The 16,028-nt window shown below is 44.6% G+C and overlaps 1 protein-coding gene across 1 annotated transcript in view; it reads right to left on the reverse strand.

Moving 5' to 3' along the window:
- Window positions 1-3,790: 3,790 nt before the first annotated feature.
- Window positions 3,791-16,028, reverse strand: part of LOC133116948 (bromodomain adjacent to zinc finger domain protein 2B-like) — an 85,067-nt gene continuing 72,829 nt past the window's right edge. Inside the window, exons 25-39 of the mRNA XM_061226980.1 lie at window positions 14,648-14,722; window positions 13,762-13,990; window positions 13,231-13,293; window positions 13,002-13,146; window positions 11,703-12,337; window positions 10,686-10,965; window positions 10,081-10,236; window positions 9,005-9,165; window positions 7,834-8,156; window positions 7,182-7,317; window positions 6,723-6,869; window positions 6,480-6,560; window positions 6,169-6,437; window positions 5,629-5,772; window positions 3,791-5,181 (exon numbers count right to left, since the gene is read on the reverse strand). Of these exons, the coding sequence (XP_061082964.1) occupies window positions 5,028-5,181; window positions 5,629-5,772; window positions 6,169-6,437; window positions 6,480-6,560; window positions 6,723-6,869; window positions 7,182-7,317; window positions 7,834-8,156; window positions 9,005-9,165; window positions 10,081-10,236; window positions 10,686-10,965; window positions 11,703-12,337; window positions 13,002-13,146; window positions 13,231-13,293; window positions 13,762-13,990; window positions 14,648-14,722 (2,998 nt within the window). The 3' untranslated portion in view covers window positions 3,791-5,027. The remainder of the gene's footprint in view (window positions 5,182-5,628; window positions 5,773-6,168; window positions 6,438-6,479; window positions 6,561-6,722; window positions 6,870-7,181; window positions 7,318-7,833; window positions 8,157-9,004; window positions 9,166-10,080; window positions 10,237-10,685; window positions 10,966-11,702; window positions 12,338-13,001; window positions 13,147-13,230; window positions 13,294-13,761; window positions 13,991-14,647; window positions 14,723-16,028) is intronic.

Genomic DNA, 16,028 nt, shown 5'->3' on the forward strand with positions numbered 1-16,028 from the left:
TGTCATTTGTCATTTCAGATGGATAAATTATTTATTTATATATTATTATCATTATGACTATTATTATTATTATTATTATTATTATTATTATTATTATTATTATAATTATTATAATTATTATTATTATTATTATTATTATTATTATTATTATTATTATTATGAAAGGAAAACAGACTCGCCACCTTCCTTTTCAATTTTAATTATTTATTCAGAAACCAGGATTGCAGAAAATCGAGATGGAATCCCAGCATAGAAAGCGTCATAGCAAGGCAATAAAAATCAGAGGGGTCGTGGACTATAGCGGCTCTATTTCTGGAATCCATGTTGCACAGCACATGGGCACAGTCAATGGCGCAGTGCACGGCTACACTGGGTGAATGGTGATATTTTCATGACTGGAGGCTAGCGCACAGGTCACACAGCGCATGGAACAGGTGGAAAATGGCTGGATTAAGATTAATAATCATATCAGTAGGTGTGTTGCTGCTAGATATTCTTATTGCCAATCAAGTCTAGCACTGTAATTTTAGAAGAAGATAAACTGTACTCATAAGAAGCTTCTTCCGAGAAGAAACTGACGTTCATGTGCGGGAGTTCTGGGCTGTCATTGAGTTCGAAAGAATCTCATAAAGAGAATAATACAAGTAAGGGAACTCCCATTAAGTTTCCCATTAAGTTAAATACCTGAAACTTGCTATGCTATAACTAAGAAATACTGACAACAGTATCTACAGTCTAATAACAATTGGAAATGATGTCGTTCACAACATGACTCTGTAGATCAACTGTGGCTCAAACAAAACAAGAAATTGTTACGCATGAGTATGGCCAATGGAGCCAACCCCAACCAGACAATTTAGAGATTTAGAAATCCTGTCTGGATGGATATTTTCAGTCCCAAATGTCTGCTTTATTTCCTGGGGACCTTGTCAGTAATAAAGTCCATAATTAATTCACAACAATGACATGGCTTCCTCAAACTAAACTGAATTGACTAATCTCCTACGTTTGAATGATTGTATTATATTCATTTGATGATATTTAGGATGAGAAATGTATTTTGAAAATGCGAAAAATACATGAGATGGTGATGATGATAGCTGAAAATTTTTTTTTTGTTGGTGTTTTTGTATTTCTATGGATGAGAAATCTTCATGTTGTTGAAGGTATATGATGTAGCTGCTTTGCAAAAAGTAAAATGTATATTTTTCCATCCAAAAAGAAAAAAACAAAACAATCTTCCGTTTGTAGTTCTATTCAGGGGGACAAACCATTGTTATTCAACAAGCATGCTGGAAAAAAACAAAAAAACAAAACAAAAAGAACAACAATGTGCTAGAAGTATGGTGGAATCTAAATTTGTAATAAATAAATTGTACAAAAAATCCTTGCTTTTAAAATCTAGTTTTCCCAAAAGAAATACCCACCATTATAAAGGTCCTTGCTTCTATAATGGTTCAGCTTGTTGCAAGACTTGCTATATAAATACCACAATCTTGAGACTTGAGAATATAATTGTGTGGGTGCCAGACCGCTTTGCACATTGTGCCATTCCCGCACATGTGGACTTTCTTTAAAATAGTGTTTCCTTTTAGAAACATTTTATTTTTGGAATGCATTTTTTCCACAAACTTCCACAAAATATCTTTTAGATTTTATTTTTTGTGTGTGTTCATTTGGCATCCAATTTACTATTTACTACTGATTTAATATGACCTTTATAACATCAATTACAGTAAGACATCGGCAACGTCTCTGAAAAGAAATGTTTTGCATATAATTAGACGCAATTATTTTCAGAAACATATTATATAGGTCATACAAATCAGATGACAATAAATAATAAAATTCTGAAAAAATCTGAAAAACATTTTCCACAAAAACAACTTACCGTAGTAAGATCTAGGACATGTGGCCTACGCCTCCCTTTGAAGCGTCTGTAGCATGTCCAATATCCAAACTGAAACTACAGAAGTGCAGTAAAATGTTGCACAGTGCATACTTTACTCGACATCAACAGCATGGCTGCTGAACAACAACAATCTGCAAGTACGCTCTGAAGCTGCTGAAATCCACCCGCTGCAGTACGTTTAATACCAATATCTCAAATGGCAACAGACATCCTGAACAAGAGAAACTATTATTTTAATAACAAATTATAGCTGACGCTGAAGTCCGAAACTATATTTATTGCAATGAGACAACCCTTTGGTTATTCACATTTTGTGGCACACAGGACAATAATTTTAGATTAAAACTAAAATATATCTTCCAAATTCCACATTAAAGATATGACACTTATGAATAGGGTCCCCTTTAAATGAACCTTCTCCTCCTCAGACCAAATCATTCTGACCTTTGAACCTTTGAGTCAGTGACATGGTGAAGGTCTGTAAAACTTATTTCTAGGTGGCTTCTTCAATGGGTAAGAAGCCTAGCAGTTTTGACAAATATCTTTTTATATTTTTTATTTTCATGAGGTACATTTCTTAGTGGCCACTTCACATTTTAAGATTTGTAGCACAACGTGTAAAATTGAGTCATTCTGTACTTAAATATCAGTTAAGGTACCATTGACAAGAAAGGCCCTCAGCCCTTCCCACAAAATTATACTTATTTAGTTGATATGGTTGTTGCCTAGCAAAATCATAATATAATTCACATTTTATTGTAACACTGCACGAGAGGGTGTAGTTTTTCTTCATGCAAGTGTTAAAATACATGTTGTACAGGCCACGGTGGCGCAACAGGCTAAGACGTAGCAGAACTTGCGGTTCAGTTCACTGCAGTTGCACACCGGGGACGGTCCTGCCAAAAGCCAAGTTTGGCCGGCTCACGTGGAGCAGCATAATTGGCTCGCTGCTCCAGAGGGAGGGACTTGGCAGGGTTAGCGGATGGCCGCACAACAAAAAGCACCTTGGGCGTCTTGGAATCACGGTCACGAGCATGAGATGAGACGGCTTGAAGAAGGCGTGTCACTCTCCTTCGTGCCGCCGAGGGACGGGGTGTGGGCGGTGTATCTAATACTGGCTCTAATTGAATCAGACGGGGTACAATTGGCTACCAAACTGGGAGAAACTAAATAAAACTTAAAAAAAACATGTTGTAGTTAAAAGCCACTAATCAGGTAGTAACCAAGGAACCAAGCACAAAGGTGTGCGGACCCATTAATGCGATGTAAAAATATTCTCTAATAATGAGCACCCATACATTTCTCCCATGAGTCACTAAAACATGTGAAATGAGTTGTTATAAATGCCTCCAAAGTCAATGACCTTTTCTAACACATAATGTTAATGATAATAACAAGACACCATTTCCAGGTATTTCTCTCAATTCCTCCTCCATTATCTACCTGCAAGCAGGTATGTTCAGCCCTGAGGGGACATTCATTAATTACTTACACTGACAGAGCAACCATAACACACCATACCCTGTGATACCACAGTGAAACTGCAAGGGAAATACCATCTTTTTTCAAATGATTTTTTTGCCAACACTTTAGTTGAAGCCCTCGCCATAAGGCTGACATAACACTGTCATACACATGACATAACAGCTGTCACAAGATGGCATAACAGATGATGTCAGGTTATGTCAAATGATATAAAACTTATTATGACAGGTTTAAATTGGATACAATAATTTAGGAACAATTTTGGTCAACATCCCCTTGATATCAAACTTGTGCAATTATACCAGTGTCTTCAAGTAAGACTTCAAGTGAGACCCGCATCACATGTCACTGTAGTAATTTTAAAGATCGAATGACAAAAATTCCCAAAGGTAATACTGGGTTGAAAAACATCCTTTTATTAGATCCGTGCCACACACACTAGTGAAAAATAATACTCCTACAAAAAGAATGCTACCTTCTTCCACAATATCTTTAAATAAAATAACTTCAAGTACTCTGACTCAGGTACAAAAAAATCTGCTCTAGCTGCCTCCAGTAGGCCACGACACACAGCAATATTCAAACACAGAGGTTACAAATGTCCTTGTGTCCTGGGGTCCGTGGCAAGGCAGATGGAGGGAAATGTTTTTACGAAAAAATACTGTGCGTCACAATATATTTCATATGGATAGAAATGATTATGTCAAAATTTGAGGCCTGGGAGGATTAAAATGATATTTAAAAAAATAGAAAACGGGAACCAAAATAATATCCCCTACACCCTGTTGGAGAGGCAGGCACTACCAAGATTAAGGAGACCACAGTGTTTGCAGAGGATACGTACTGTACAAGCAATATATGTATAATCATTTTAAGACTAAAAAGAAAATGCTACAATAATTCTAAGGCATGAACAATATTTGATGTCTGAAACAATATGTACACATCATACATATTCCAAACAAGACTTAATATTAACATTAATGAACAGTATATACAGATGTGTATGCTGCCTCGCTGTGTTTTGCAAGAGATGCAAAAACAAATTCATATATAAACGCAGCTTTACAGTGTTACCGTAATGAATCTTCCGGTGCCTGGAGGCACTGACAGTGTAAACAGTATCTTTTTTTTTCTTGGCTTTGTTTTATATCTGAAAAACATTCCTTTAGATTTTTAAAGCAGTTTTTGCTGTTTCTTCCTTTTCATAGAAAATGAAGACTGGACCTTTTTCACTCATAAATAATTAACAAATTAAATACATTCACTATAATATTAACAATAAAGTAAATAAAAAAAACAAAACAAAATTAATATATATTTACAGGTACTGGAAAGAATTCTTTCCCAATTACAGCTCTGATGGTTGTAAGTTCAGTGCGGTTTATTATAGGAAATGGTATTGCACTAAGACACCCCTGTCTCTGTGGGTGTGTGTTCCCTGTTCTAGCCAAACCAGCATTGTAATTAAGTTTAAGTAACCAATACATTTAGGAGCCCTGGGTTGTGATGGAGGGAGTGGAGTCTCATATTCAGAGCTTGTCCTCAGTACAATACTCAAACCTTCAGCTCTGGAAATTGAAATGGAGACAGCTGGTCCCAGATGGTGGAAAGTAATGTCCAAACAAGCCTAGTTTGTCTTCAAAAGTTCAGTCTGTCTTCGTTCGAAGAACTTCCTCATGTCGTGTCCAGCTCGTCCGATATCAGAGTCATCTTCATTAAACTTTTCACAGTTATCAAAAACCAAGCTGACATCAACTATGAACATCTCAAGATTTTGGTACCTTAAACGGGAGAAAAAAAAACAGAATGATGAATCACACAAAGGTCCTGGAAGGACAACAAAACAATTCTTCTCATTCTGTTTTATTAGTAATTACACACACTATACAATATACACACACACACAGAGTAAATTCAGGAATCAACTTGTCAATAATGCTCATCATGAAATTAAATTAAATTTTTGTATAGGATAGTGCCATGGGTTCAATCAATATTTGTCCTCTTTAACTCACAGTTAAGAACAGGCGCTCATTTTGTCCACAATCATTGCTTAGAGAGTTTGGTAACTACAAAATGTAATACACCAAGCTTTGATGGTTAGGGGAAAAAACAAACCGAAAGACAAAACATTTAGAAAATGTTGATAGGCCAGAGTATTTATTCCATAATCACATGCAGATGATTGACAATACAACTGCATTTTTCATTGACAGTACGGCACTCACTGGTTGCTGCCGAGCTTCTCGCGGATAGTGGAGAAATCCATGGGCTTCTTGATGACCTTCTTGTAGCCAGGAACAGATTTCAGGTTAACGGGGGTGAGAAAGGGCCAGGCATCCTGATGGGCCTCCATCTCAGAGAGTAGTACACTGCCAAGTACAGGAAGTGACCTCAGACTAGTTACAAACACATACATTCACCGTTTACTCACACAAGAGCACAGTGCAGTGGATTATAGTTTAAGTCAGGAGATGCAACCAGTCAAAATAACATATTTACCCTGCACACTTAAGGCCAGTTTATAATCCAGCGATAGAGTCACTTGTCTGAAATTGAAGAGCGTTTGTGAACGTTCTATTGTTGCCCAACATAGAATGTGGTCATTGTCCTTAGTGTATATAAATGCGCTCCAGTCGTCCAGAGTATACTTTTTTTTTGGCTGCGACCAGTGACATACATTGCAAGTCCCTGACCGCAGAGACACTCGGTCGCTGGACTATAATCTGAAAAAGTTGAGGAAAGTGCTGGTAGAAGTGGAGTACTACCTGCACACAGCCAGTTCCTTGGCGTGGTCTCTGGCAGTTTTGGCTTTCTTCACACAGGCAGGACTGTCCTGTTTTGGCTGGCTGGCCATGGGGGTCTCCTCCCCCTTCTTCTTTTTGGTCTCTTTGACCCCTTTTTTTGGAGTACTGCTCGTACTTGCAGCATCATCTTCTGAGACCTCTCCAGCTGCCGACAGCTTCCTGTTGCGCTTGATGTCCGCATTCTTCTTTCCCCCTCCTCCTCCTCCTCCTGAACCTCCACCTCCTCCTCCCCCTCCCCCTGGTCCTCCTCCCCCTCCCCCTCCCCCTCCACCTCCTCCTGCACTCCCTCCTCCTGATCCCCCTCCTCCAGACCGGTTAGGAAGCTTTTTGTTCTTTGGGGACTGGCTACTTGCCTGAATACGAGAGAGAGACAGAAAAACAAACCAGAACACAACATTATTCATTGGGTTATTCCTATTCCAGGTGTGTTCTCTGGGTTGGTCAGGGAGATGCATGACATAGTGCAGCTGAATGCCGCTCATCACCTGAACACTGTGCTGGTGTTGTGTCGTTACCTTGGATATGCAGGCTGGACAGTACCAGTCTCCCTCCGGTATTGTGGTGATCTTGGGTCTTTGGCAGTACGTGTGACACCCTTTGTCACAACCGTCACACAGCAAGAGCAGCTCCTCGTTGTCTCCTTTTCTACAAACCTGGCAGTACTGCAAAACACACACACAGGAGAGTCCACTTCATTAACTGTGAACTTACAGAGAAGATAAAAAATGCTAAATGGTGGCAGTCTATAGCCTAGTGGGTAAGGTGCTTGGCTGGGACCTGGAAGGTTGGTGGTTCAAACTCCATTGTAGCCACAGTAAACAATACAGCTGTTGGGCCATTGAGCAAGGCCTTCAACCCAACATTGCTCCAGGGCCTGCCTAGTCTCCACTGTAAGTCCCTTTGGATGAAGCTAAATCGGCTAAGTAGCTAATGTAATGTGAAATGCTGAAGGAGCCTGGAGCAAAGGCACTCACCACCTTCATGATGGACCTCTCCCAGGCGATGGACTTCTGCAGCTGCTGCAGACAGAGAGCCAGCTGGGCAGCACTGCGCACCTCGGCCAGAGCCTTCCGCCACACCTTCATCCCCGGGGCCACGTCTTCCTCACCCCTGCGACGCAGGACACAAGCGGCGGAGCAGGTCAGTGGCACGCACACCCGGCCAGCCCGAATCATCACAGACAGAACCACAGAACAAGAACGCGTCACAACAGCGGTGCACAGAAAGCCACAGGCAGCCAGACTCGCAGACACACTGCCCTGAAAGACCGAAGACATGCCTCAAACTCAGGAGCGCGTGGGCTGGGAAGGGGGTTCAACGAAAAGAGAGGGGGGAGGAGCTTATGACTGCTAGGGTTACCAGCACGACGCACCATGCAGGAGACCAATAAGAGCAGTTCCAATAACAACACACCACAGGACTGTGAACAAGCAACAACAAATCGGAGAGAAAAAAACAACTAAAACCTCAGAATGACAACCAAACTGAAGATGCACAAAGCAGCCGGAAAAAAACCCAAAGACAAGCAAGAAACAAACCAACAAACAAAACAAAAACAAAACAAACTAGGCTCCAGTCAGCAGAGAAGCACAAACAAAGGTTTTTAAATGAGTCAGGATGACCTACCCTTCACCATCACCACTACTGGATGGTGCAGGAGCAGTGACTGTACCAACATTATCCAGTTTGATCTGAATGGTGGTACCTAAGGGGGTCTTCAGATACCTTCGCTCTATGTTCCTCTCCAACTCAGCCAGTCTGGTTACAGCTATATCTAGGGGGTTGTTGACACGTCGTACAATGCCGCCGATGTTGCTGCTGCCGGCCTCTTTCTCTTCCGGGTTATCCGGGGCCTCTGTGTCTTCTGCCGGGCACAGCGTGGAGGAGGGCTTGTGCTCGTGGTAGACTAGGTCTTCTCTCTCCGAGTGAGGCTCCGGATAAATCCATCCCTGCGGACGGGCGCACGGAATTGTGGGTAATATGCACATCCTGCCTGCGTCTACGTAGCCTAGACTTCAACCAGTTTCCAAATACACCGCATAGATTTAAATGTTTTTGAAATGGGATCATTTATACAATGAGAACTCTTTAAAACCCTTGTTTAACTCACCCCTCAAAAGGAAGAAAATGTCAGAAAAAGCTTGCACCATGCAATAACCAAACTCACAGCTGCCAGATCTTTCATACTTTTCATATACCTTAATACAGAAGACAATCCCAGGTATTGCCCCAGCCCTGCAGCCCTCCCCTGCCGTGAGGTCACGGAGCATTCCTCCCTGGTTCCCACCTCACACTGACACATCCTGGAGCTACAGATGCACCCCCATGCCTCTTCTAAATGGTTTACCATTTTCCTAATTACTAGTAGCCGGGCTCCTCTGGAGATTTCTTCCAACTGTGGATTTTCGCACCATGGTTTGAGGGTTTTTTTTTTCTCTCTGTTAGCGAGTGTTTTAACTCATAATGCTATTTTGGGGGATCAGGTCTGGTTTTTGCTACTCTGCTTCTGCTACTCAGCGTCTTTGTGGCACTCTTCTGTAAAAAGCGCTATACAAATAAAACTTGAATTAATACATTTTCTCTTTACGGCACTGATTGGGCACTGAAACCCAATTAGAATGTTCAATTAAAGACGCTCTTTAATGTCATCGTTTGACTTTAATTTAAAGGTATCCGTTCAGGCATCGTTACCAGTCTTGTTTTTAAACGTATCGTTTCAGCACCAGTATTGGCGAAATCCCGACCATCGAGACGCGCTCAACTCTCAGAGTCGGCACAGACGCTGCTAGAGCGTTACCTTGACCTGCAGGCTGGCGGAGGTGACCTTCCTCTCCAGCTCCTCCACCTGCTGCAGCACGGCGATGTCCATCTCCATGGCCTGCTCCTCCACGCACCACCCCGCCACCGTCTCCTCCGTCACCTGCTTCTCCTCCGCCTCGCTCGGGTCGATGGTGGACACTGCGGACGCATCGCTCCGTCAACGCAAAACGCCGCCGCGTGACAGCGCCGCTCTCGGCCTACAGCGTAGGGGCTAAGCTACATGACTGGCACCCGGAAGGTTGGTGGTTGAAGCCCCGGTGTAGCCACGATAAGATCAGTGCAGCTGTTGGGCCTTTAACCCCACAGTGCCCCAGAGGGGATTGGCACCTGCTTAGTGTAATCAACGGTAAGTCTAAAACGGCAGAATATAAATTAAAAAATAGGCTCTGTTCTAGCTGTGCAGAGTGGTGCGAACAACCGCACAATGTTTGACGGGGCATTGCGTAACAGTCTCTGCGGTTATGGGACTCCGGAGTAAACACAGCTTATGCATCTCATTCAGGATAATAGCAGAGTGCATGGCAGTGGAAGGCATGAGCTGTCATAGCCCATCATTCAGTCACCCCCAACACTGAAGTCATGCTGAACCTCAGGCCTGGGCTGGCTGGCAGGCAGTTATTAACTATGACTGACACAGAATCAAAACAACGTATTCCTCCACACTACGACACGGCTTCTCAGAGGCTTCTGACGGTTTCTGAAAGACTACCTCTCCAGGCAGCGTTACATGCGTCCTCGAAATGGCTCTATAGTCGTTTGCAAAGGCCCAAAGCTATATATACTTTTTCGGATGTAGTTTAGTGTGATTTCACTTTGTATTTAAATTGATTGAATGTGTAATCCACACTGCTTCCAAACTGTGGCCTCCTCCCAGGGACTACAGATGATTAGCTTATGGCTATATCTGGCACAATGTATTTATTGAGCACTGTCCCTGTCAAATAAACACATGAATAAATGAATTACTGTTCGGAGCGAATCATGCACGTGTGATAGGTAAATGGTGCGTACGGTTTGAGGGGGGAAATGGCGGACAGACCACAGCAGACTCACCGTCTCTGTTCTTAGCGCTGGCCTGGGCGATGTACTCCATGTACTTCTGGATCTGTTTCTGCAGGGCTTTCTCACGCACCCCTCTGCAGTGCAGCGCCTTCACCAGAGACCGCAGCTCCTCCATGTCAGACACCTTCCACCAGCCCGTCAGCATCTCTGTACACACATATATATACACATTATATACATACATATACACATACACACACATCAACACACACATACACACATCAACACACATATACACAGGACCATACACATACACAAGCACACACACACGCACATCAACACACACACACACACACACACACACACACACATATATACAGACACACACACAAATTCAAATACATACACACATATACACGTGGATGTACACATACAGACACACACAGACGCATCCACAGTGCTTAAAATATATTATGAAAAAACAACATTAAACATTGTTAAATTTCCATTTCCATGGAATAATATTTAGTGATATAATGGTTTTTCCAGCTGAGATGGATCATCTATACAGAGTAAAAACACGCTATCGCTCAGTCACACCTCCTCCTCAGTAGGAACAGCATCATACATGCACAAAATGGCGGCGACGCTCTCACCTTCAGGTATGGGCTGGGGGTCGGGGTAGTCCTGTGGCTTGGCCACCTCCAGGACCGGGGAGGGTGCGGAGGGGGGCTTCTCGCTGGAGGGCGCTGGAGAGTCGCTCTTGCTGGTGGCGGTACTGGGGGCCAGGAAGGGGCTGGCGCTGCCCTCTGGCAGGGGGAAGGACTGCCCCAGCATGGAGGGCAGGGGGGTGCTGGAGAAGGCCATGTTTGGGCTCACCATTCCACTGGGCCATCCGCAGAACGGGACGCCCATCAGGTGCATACCGGCCTTCACCTGCAGGGGGAGCACAACATTACATTACATTTTATTTAGCAGCCACTTTTAGCCAAAGCGACATACAAAAACTGGTCATTAGAACAAACTACAGAAAAGGAGGCTAAGATACAATTCACATATTATCAGTTGTACAGTCATGAACATTAAGTCAAGTACACATGCTAAATAGTAATTAGGTCAGTAACTACAGTACTACAGTAACTACGGTACTGACATACGCATGCCTTTCTACAGGAGTCTGAGGAAGGAGTGGACAAGATGCTAATCAAGCCATCGAGCGTGCGATGAGGACTGTAGTGCCGCAATTACCACCCAGCACACAGCAGTAAACGCTTCACTGAGCACGTTATTATATTAATTGCATCAAGGAGTTTATTAGTTGCATCGTTACACTTGGCGTTCTTTTCAAGACGGAAACAGTTCTCAGAGGACCGAAAACCATGTCATGAATTCAAGACTGTAGAATAATACGGTTCTAACTGACATTCTTAACAAAACTGAGCTAGTGCCATAAATATGTTGTTTATAGGGCAATTTGATGTGATTTTGAGATTGCACATTGAGTGCTTTTAGGGTGTCCGTCATTTTGATCTGTGAAGAACTTCCCTGCATTTGCTGTGTTAGGATGTGTAAGCTTTGAAGCTCCATATCTCAAAACCGCTTATGATGCAGACAGAACCTTATAATCCCGAGGTCACAAATTCCCCACTCAGGAGGGGAGCAGAGAGACGTACCTGCACGGCGGAGAAGGCGAAGTTATTGAGCCCCGCGGCATGATGGGGGCTGGCGGCGGAGGCAGGGGGGGTGGGGGGGGACGAGGGCGCGGGGCGCGGGGCGGGGCTGGTGAGGGAGGACTCGTCGCAGGGCGAGCGGGGGAGCAGGCTGAACCACTGGCCGCTGCGCTCCGTCAGCACGCGGAACAGCTGGTCGTTCGGGAGGAGCTGGTGGGGGCTGCTGCGTTTGGGGCTGGGCAGGGGGTCGGGCTTGGCCTCGGCGCAGGGCTGGGCGGGGCCCGGCGGGGGGCTGCTGGGTAACGGCTGGAAGGCGGCGCTGGGCGGGGAGGAGGCCGCGGGGGGGGCGAAGGCCTGGGGGCTGGGGTTCTCCCCCTGCCGGAGCTCCTCTGACTCGGGGGACATCTTGGCCACCTCCAGGAGCTTGCTCAGTTTGGAGAAGGAGTCGGGCTTCTGGAGAAAGAGGTTTGGGGAGGACTTCTCCTTTGGGCCTTCCGGGGTCTCTGCGATTCGCTCAAAGTTCAGCTCCAGACCCGCCTCCAGTGACTTCTCCTCCACCACCTCCGGAGGCTCCTCTTTGATTTGGAGCGTCTCTGCCCTCCTCAGCCTCTCCCTCTCTTTTTCCACCTCCTCTGGACCTGGGATAGACAGATCGCCATCAGCATCAACACTTTCCCAACCAAACAGAAAGAGCACAAACCAGAGGATTGGGAGCTGCACACAGTGAAAGCAGATCAGGAGAGCAGACTGGGTCAGTCAATGAAGAAATATGTTCAGCTTTGACCTGGATTCAGTAAAAATTGATCCCAGTACAAATATGCCTGCAACATGCAGGTTCATCTTTTCAGCCTCACAGTTTGGTCAGTGAGAGTTAGTGGGTACTGAACTATGCCAAACTACGTTTGAAACTTGCATTTCATCATGGGTCAAAGGTAAGAATTGGCCAATAGGAGGCGCTACAATCAAGCATATTTCTGAGAGAGAAGAAATTCTCCTAAATAAACCATAATGGCTGCCATGTTGAATTTCCACCATTTCCAACCTTTGAAAAGTTTCTGTATTACTGCTTGTAGCTATATTTGCTCTTACAATTATTTGTTACATTCATCCTTTTAGTGAGTGCTTGTCTATTCTTGTATGTATTGTGCTGCATTTTTGCCAGTCATCTTTTGAAGGAATTATTTGAACATAAAAAAAATATACATTATTCACAAGAAAAGGTAAGGAACAATGTTGATTGACTCTCAGCCTCATCTAGAAGCACACACTGTTAAATAAAACTACTAAAACAACCCAACTGACCGTCTCCACTCTCCATGCCCTCTACGAAGATCCCACCGCACTGCGGCAGCACCCAGTAGCGGCGTTTGTAGCGGTCCTGGCCGAACATCATGGAGCGCAGCGAATGGGACGCCTCGAACAGCTTCCGCCGGATCTGGTTCTGTTGCTGGAGTGGAGAAGACAGAGCGCGCTCAGTTTCCTCTCCCCGTGTGAAAACACACATCGTCGCTGAGAGCGTGGCTCCGTTTACCTTCGTTAATTTATCTATCTGCTTCTCCAACTCCTCCACGCTGGCTGTCTGGTCCCCGTCATCCTGAAACAGAAGCAGCGTTAATATCACTGCGAAACAGAACTGACATTTACCGCAAACGGGTAGAAACGCTCAGGTCATTAAGCTGTTTACACTTCAGGAAAACCTCAACATGTAATCAAGACAATTACCTATATATTTACCCAGCAATCCAACGACAGTTGCGCTGACATTTGAAGATATTTCATATTTTCATAACTGTCTCCCTCAGCAGACTGAATGAGCAGCAGGCCAGACCAGAGTCGAATACTTAATTGTTTTGGATTCAAATATTTTTCTGCGCGTACCTGGTGCAATTGAGCCAACCAAGAGGACCAGAAAGCGGGGTTAGCACTACTTGAGAATATGTCATAGGTTCCAATACACCAGACGAGCTCAGTAAAACGCAGAAAAGCATCTGAACCCAAAACCATGAGGTAGTTGCCCCAGGTCTGCAGCAGGTAGAAGGACAGCTTCCACACACAGACCCACCTCGTCCTCGCAGGTTTCCACTTTCTTCCCTTTCTTTCCGTCCTCTTCGTCGTCGTCGTCCTCCTCGCCCTGCTCGTCGCTGTCCTCGTCTTCGTCCTCGTCTTCGTCGCTGTCCCCGCCTTTCCGCTTGCGCTTGCGTCCGGCGGCGGGCGTTCCGAGCGGCTGGGTCTCCTCACCGCCCACGCCCGACTCCCTCTTCCCCGTCTTCTTGGCGTGGATGCTCCTCAGCCTGGAGGGAGGCAGGGACGCGGTCATGTGCGGTCCAGGGGACCGGGGGGGGGACCGGGGGGGGACCGGGGTGTGGTGGAGAGGGGCTGTGTTACTGAATCAGCCCCCGGAGCCTAAAGGTGTGCTCCTCTCCACAGTACAGGGATGAGACCGGGAGCATCGTCCAAGAGCACAAGTTTTGTGTTGCAGTTTTTATTTGCAGTTATACACGTTGTGTATCATTTAAAGCACAGGAAAGAGAATGCTCTTCTCCACAGTACAGGACCCAGACAGGGAGAGTGTCTACGTTTTGTGGTGCAGTTTTTATTTTGTGTAGCATTTAGCACACAAGAAGGAGAATACTGCAGAAAAGCGGAGGAGCTAGTCATCGCAAGCATTCGGTTTAGCGTTCTGTTGTCTTTGTTATGCGAGTTTGTTGTGTTAGTCTGATACTTTTGCCCAGAATTAGTCAGGGGGAAGGGCAAAGATTTGCTTTTGTTTATTTTGTGTTGGTGTGGGCGCTCTCTATCCATGCGGCAAACCACGGTGAAAATCCTGCAAGTACCACATCTCCCTCCCAGGGGTGTCACACGGCGTACATACAGTACTTTTATGTCCTGTAAAAATAAATATTTTACAACGTCATTCAAGGCACTCTGCGGACGGAAGGGACACTCACTTGCGAAGCTTGCCTTCGATAACCCACTTGTCCCTCCTGAGGTTGGTCATGTGGTCGATGTTTTTGTCGATCTCGCTGTGGGGGGGGGGGAGAGAGAACAGAAAAAACATTACGGTAAACGTCTGCAAAATCTGCTCTGTAGTAGAAAACCTACACTTTCATGGAAGCGGCTTGTAATGTGATGCAACTTTCTTTTGATCAGGGTATCAGTAGTATTAAAAATGTAAAAGTGCATGAATAAAACAGGGCTGTGTCTTTCCAGATCTTTCCGTCAGGTTTGTTTCGGGATGAATATTTAACGCAGAGCTGGGCCTGATCATGGTCACTGCTGATGAGCTGTGTCATGCCCAGACTGTACCTGCATACTGCAGGAACAGCAGTGCCAACCAGGGCCTTCTTTACCAGGCTCTGTACAAATAAAACAGCCTCGTGCACAATATTGAGTTCTTGGAACATGTCGCATAACTGCAAAACAGCAAATGGCAGATTTATCAAGAATTTAAAACAGCCTGCCCACAGGCACTGTGTGAAAATAAAAGACGAGATAATTAAACACAAACAGAAACCTTGGGTAGACCTTGGATAGGCACTTACAGCCAAAAAAAGCGTGAACACATTAAATATCATCTATTATGTCCCTGTGGATTTCTCTCCCTCCCCCCCCCCCCCAAATGTCGCACTTCACATTGGCACAGCCACTGGGAGCGATGCTTATTTCTCCATTATGCGTGGACTCACTACAGAGCTGCTATAATCAGATAGGATGGAGTCTCGAGCCAGGGTTACGGCTCTAAAGACAGAGAGGAAGAGCTGCAGGCCCACGGCCTGAGCCTAATTCAGGATTCAGAACGTGCCTTTCGCCCGGAGCTAATTAACACGTTCATTAACACTCACTATCTGGTTCGGGTTATTTATATTACACCCCGTGTGTAAACACGAAACCCAGCTGAGTTCCCCGTACCATAAATGGCCCTGACACTGAGGCATGTAAAGGTTAAACATTTTTATATTAAAGGAAAAACCCTTCTGATAGACTCAAATCACCTGGAAAGTTTGTTTGAGAGCTATGCTACGCTGTCAAAAGATGGCAGTTGTGTAGTCGGTGTGAATAAATGAAAATGCTGTATGGGATTTATGCATGTCTACAACTGTAGCCATACACATAACATAAAAAAATACACATTATTTAAAGCACTGCAGTGGAATGGTAGCGCAATCAGAGTGAGAGAAACCACACCAAGCTGGCCAATCACACAGGAGATACTCTTGAGGTCACACTGAACTGTACGTAAAAAATCTTTTTTTCTAAATTGCAGAAAGCAACACATTTTTCTCCCTTTATAACACAAACTGTACATTAGCAACAGCAAAAGAAGTCAAC

This window comes from Conger conger, chromosome 17 (assembly GCF_963514075.1).
Source record: "Conger conger chromosome 17, fConCon1.1, whole genome shotgun sequence".
Classification (NCBI taxonomy): Eukaryota; Metazoa; Chordata; class Actinopteri; order Anguilliformes; family Congridae; genus Conger; species Conger conger.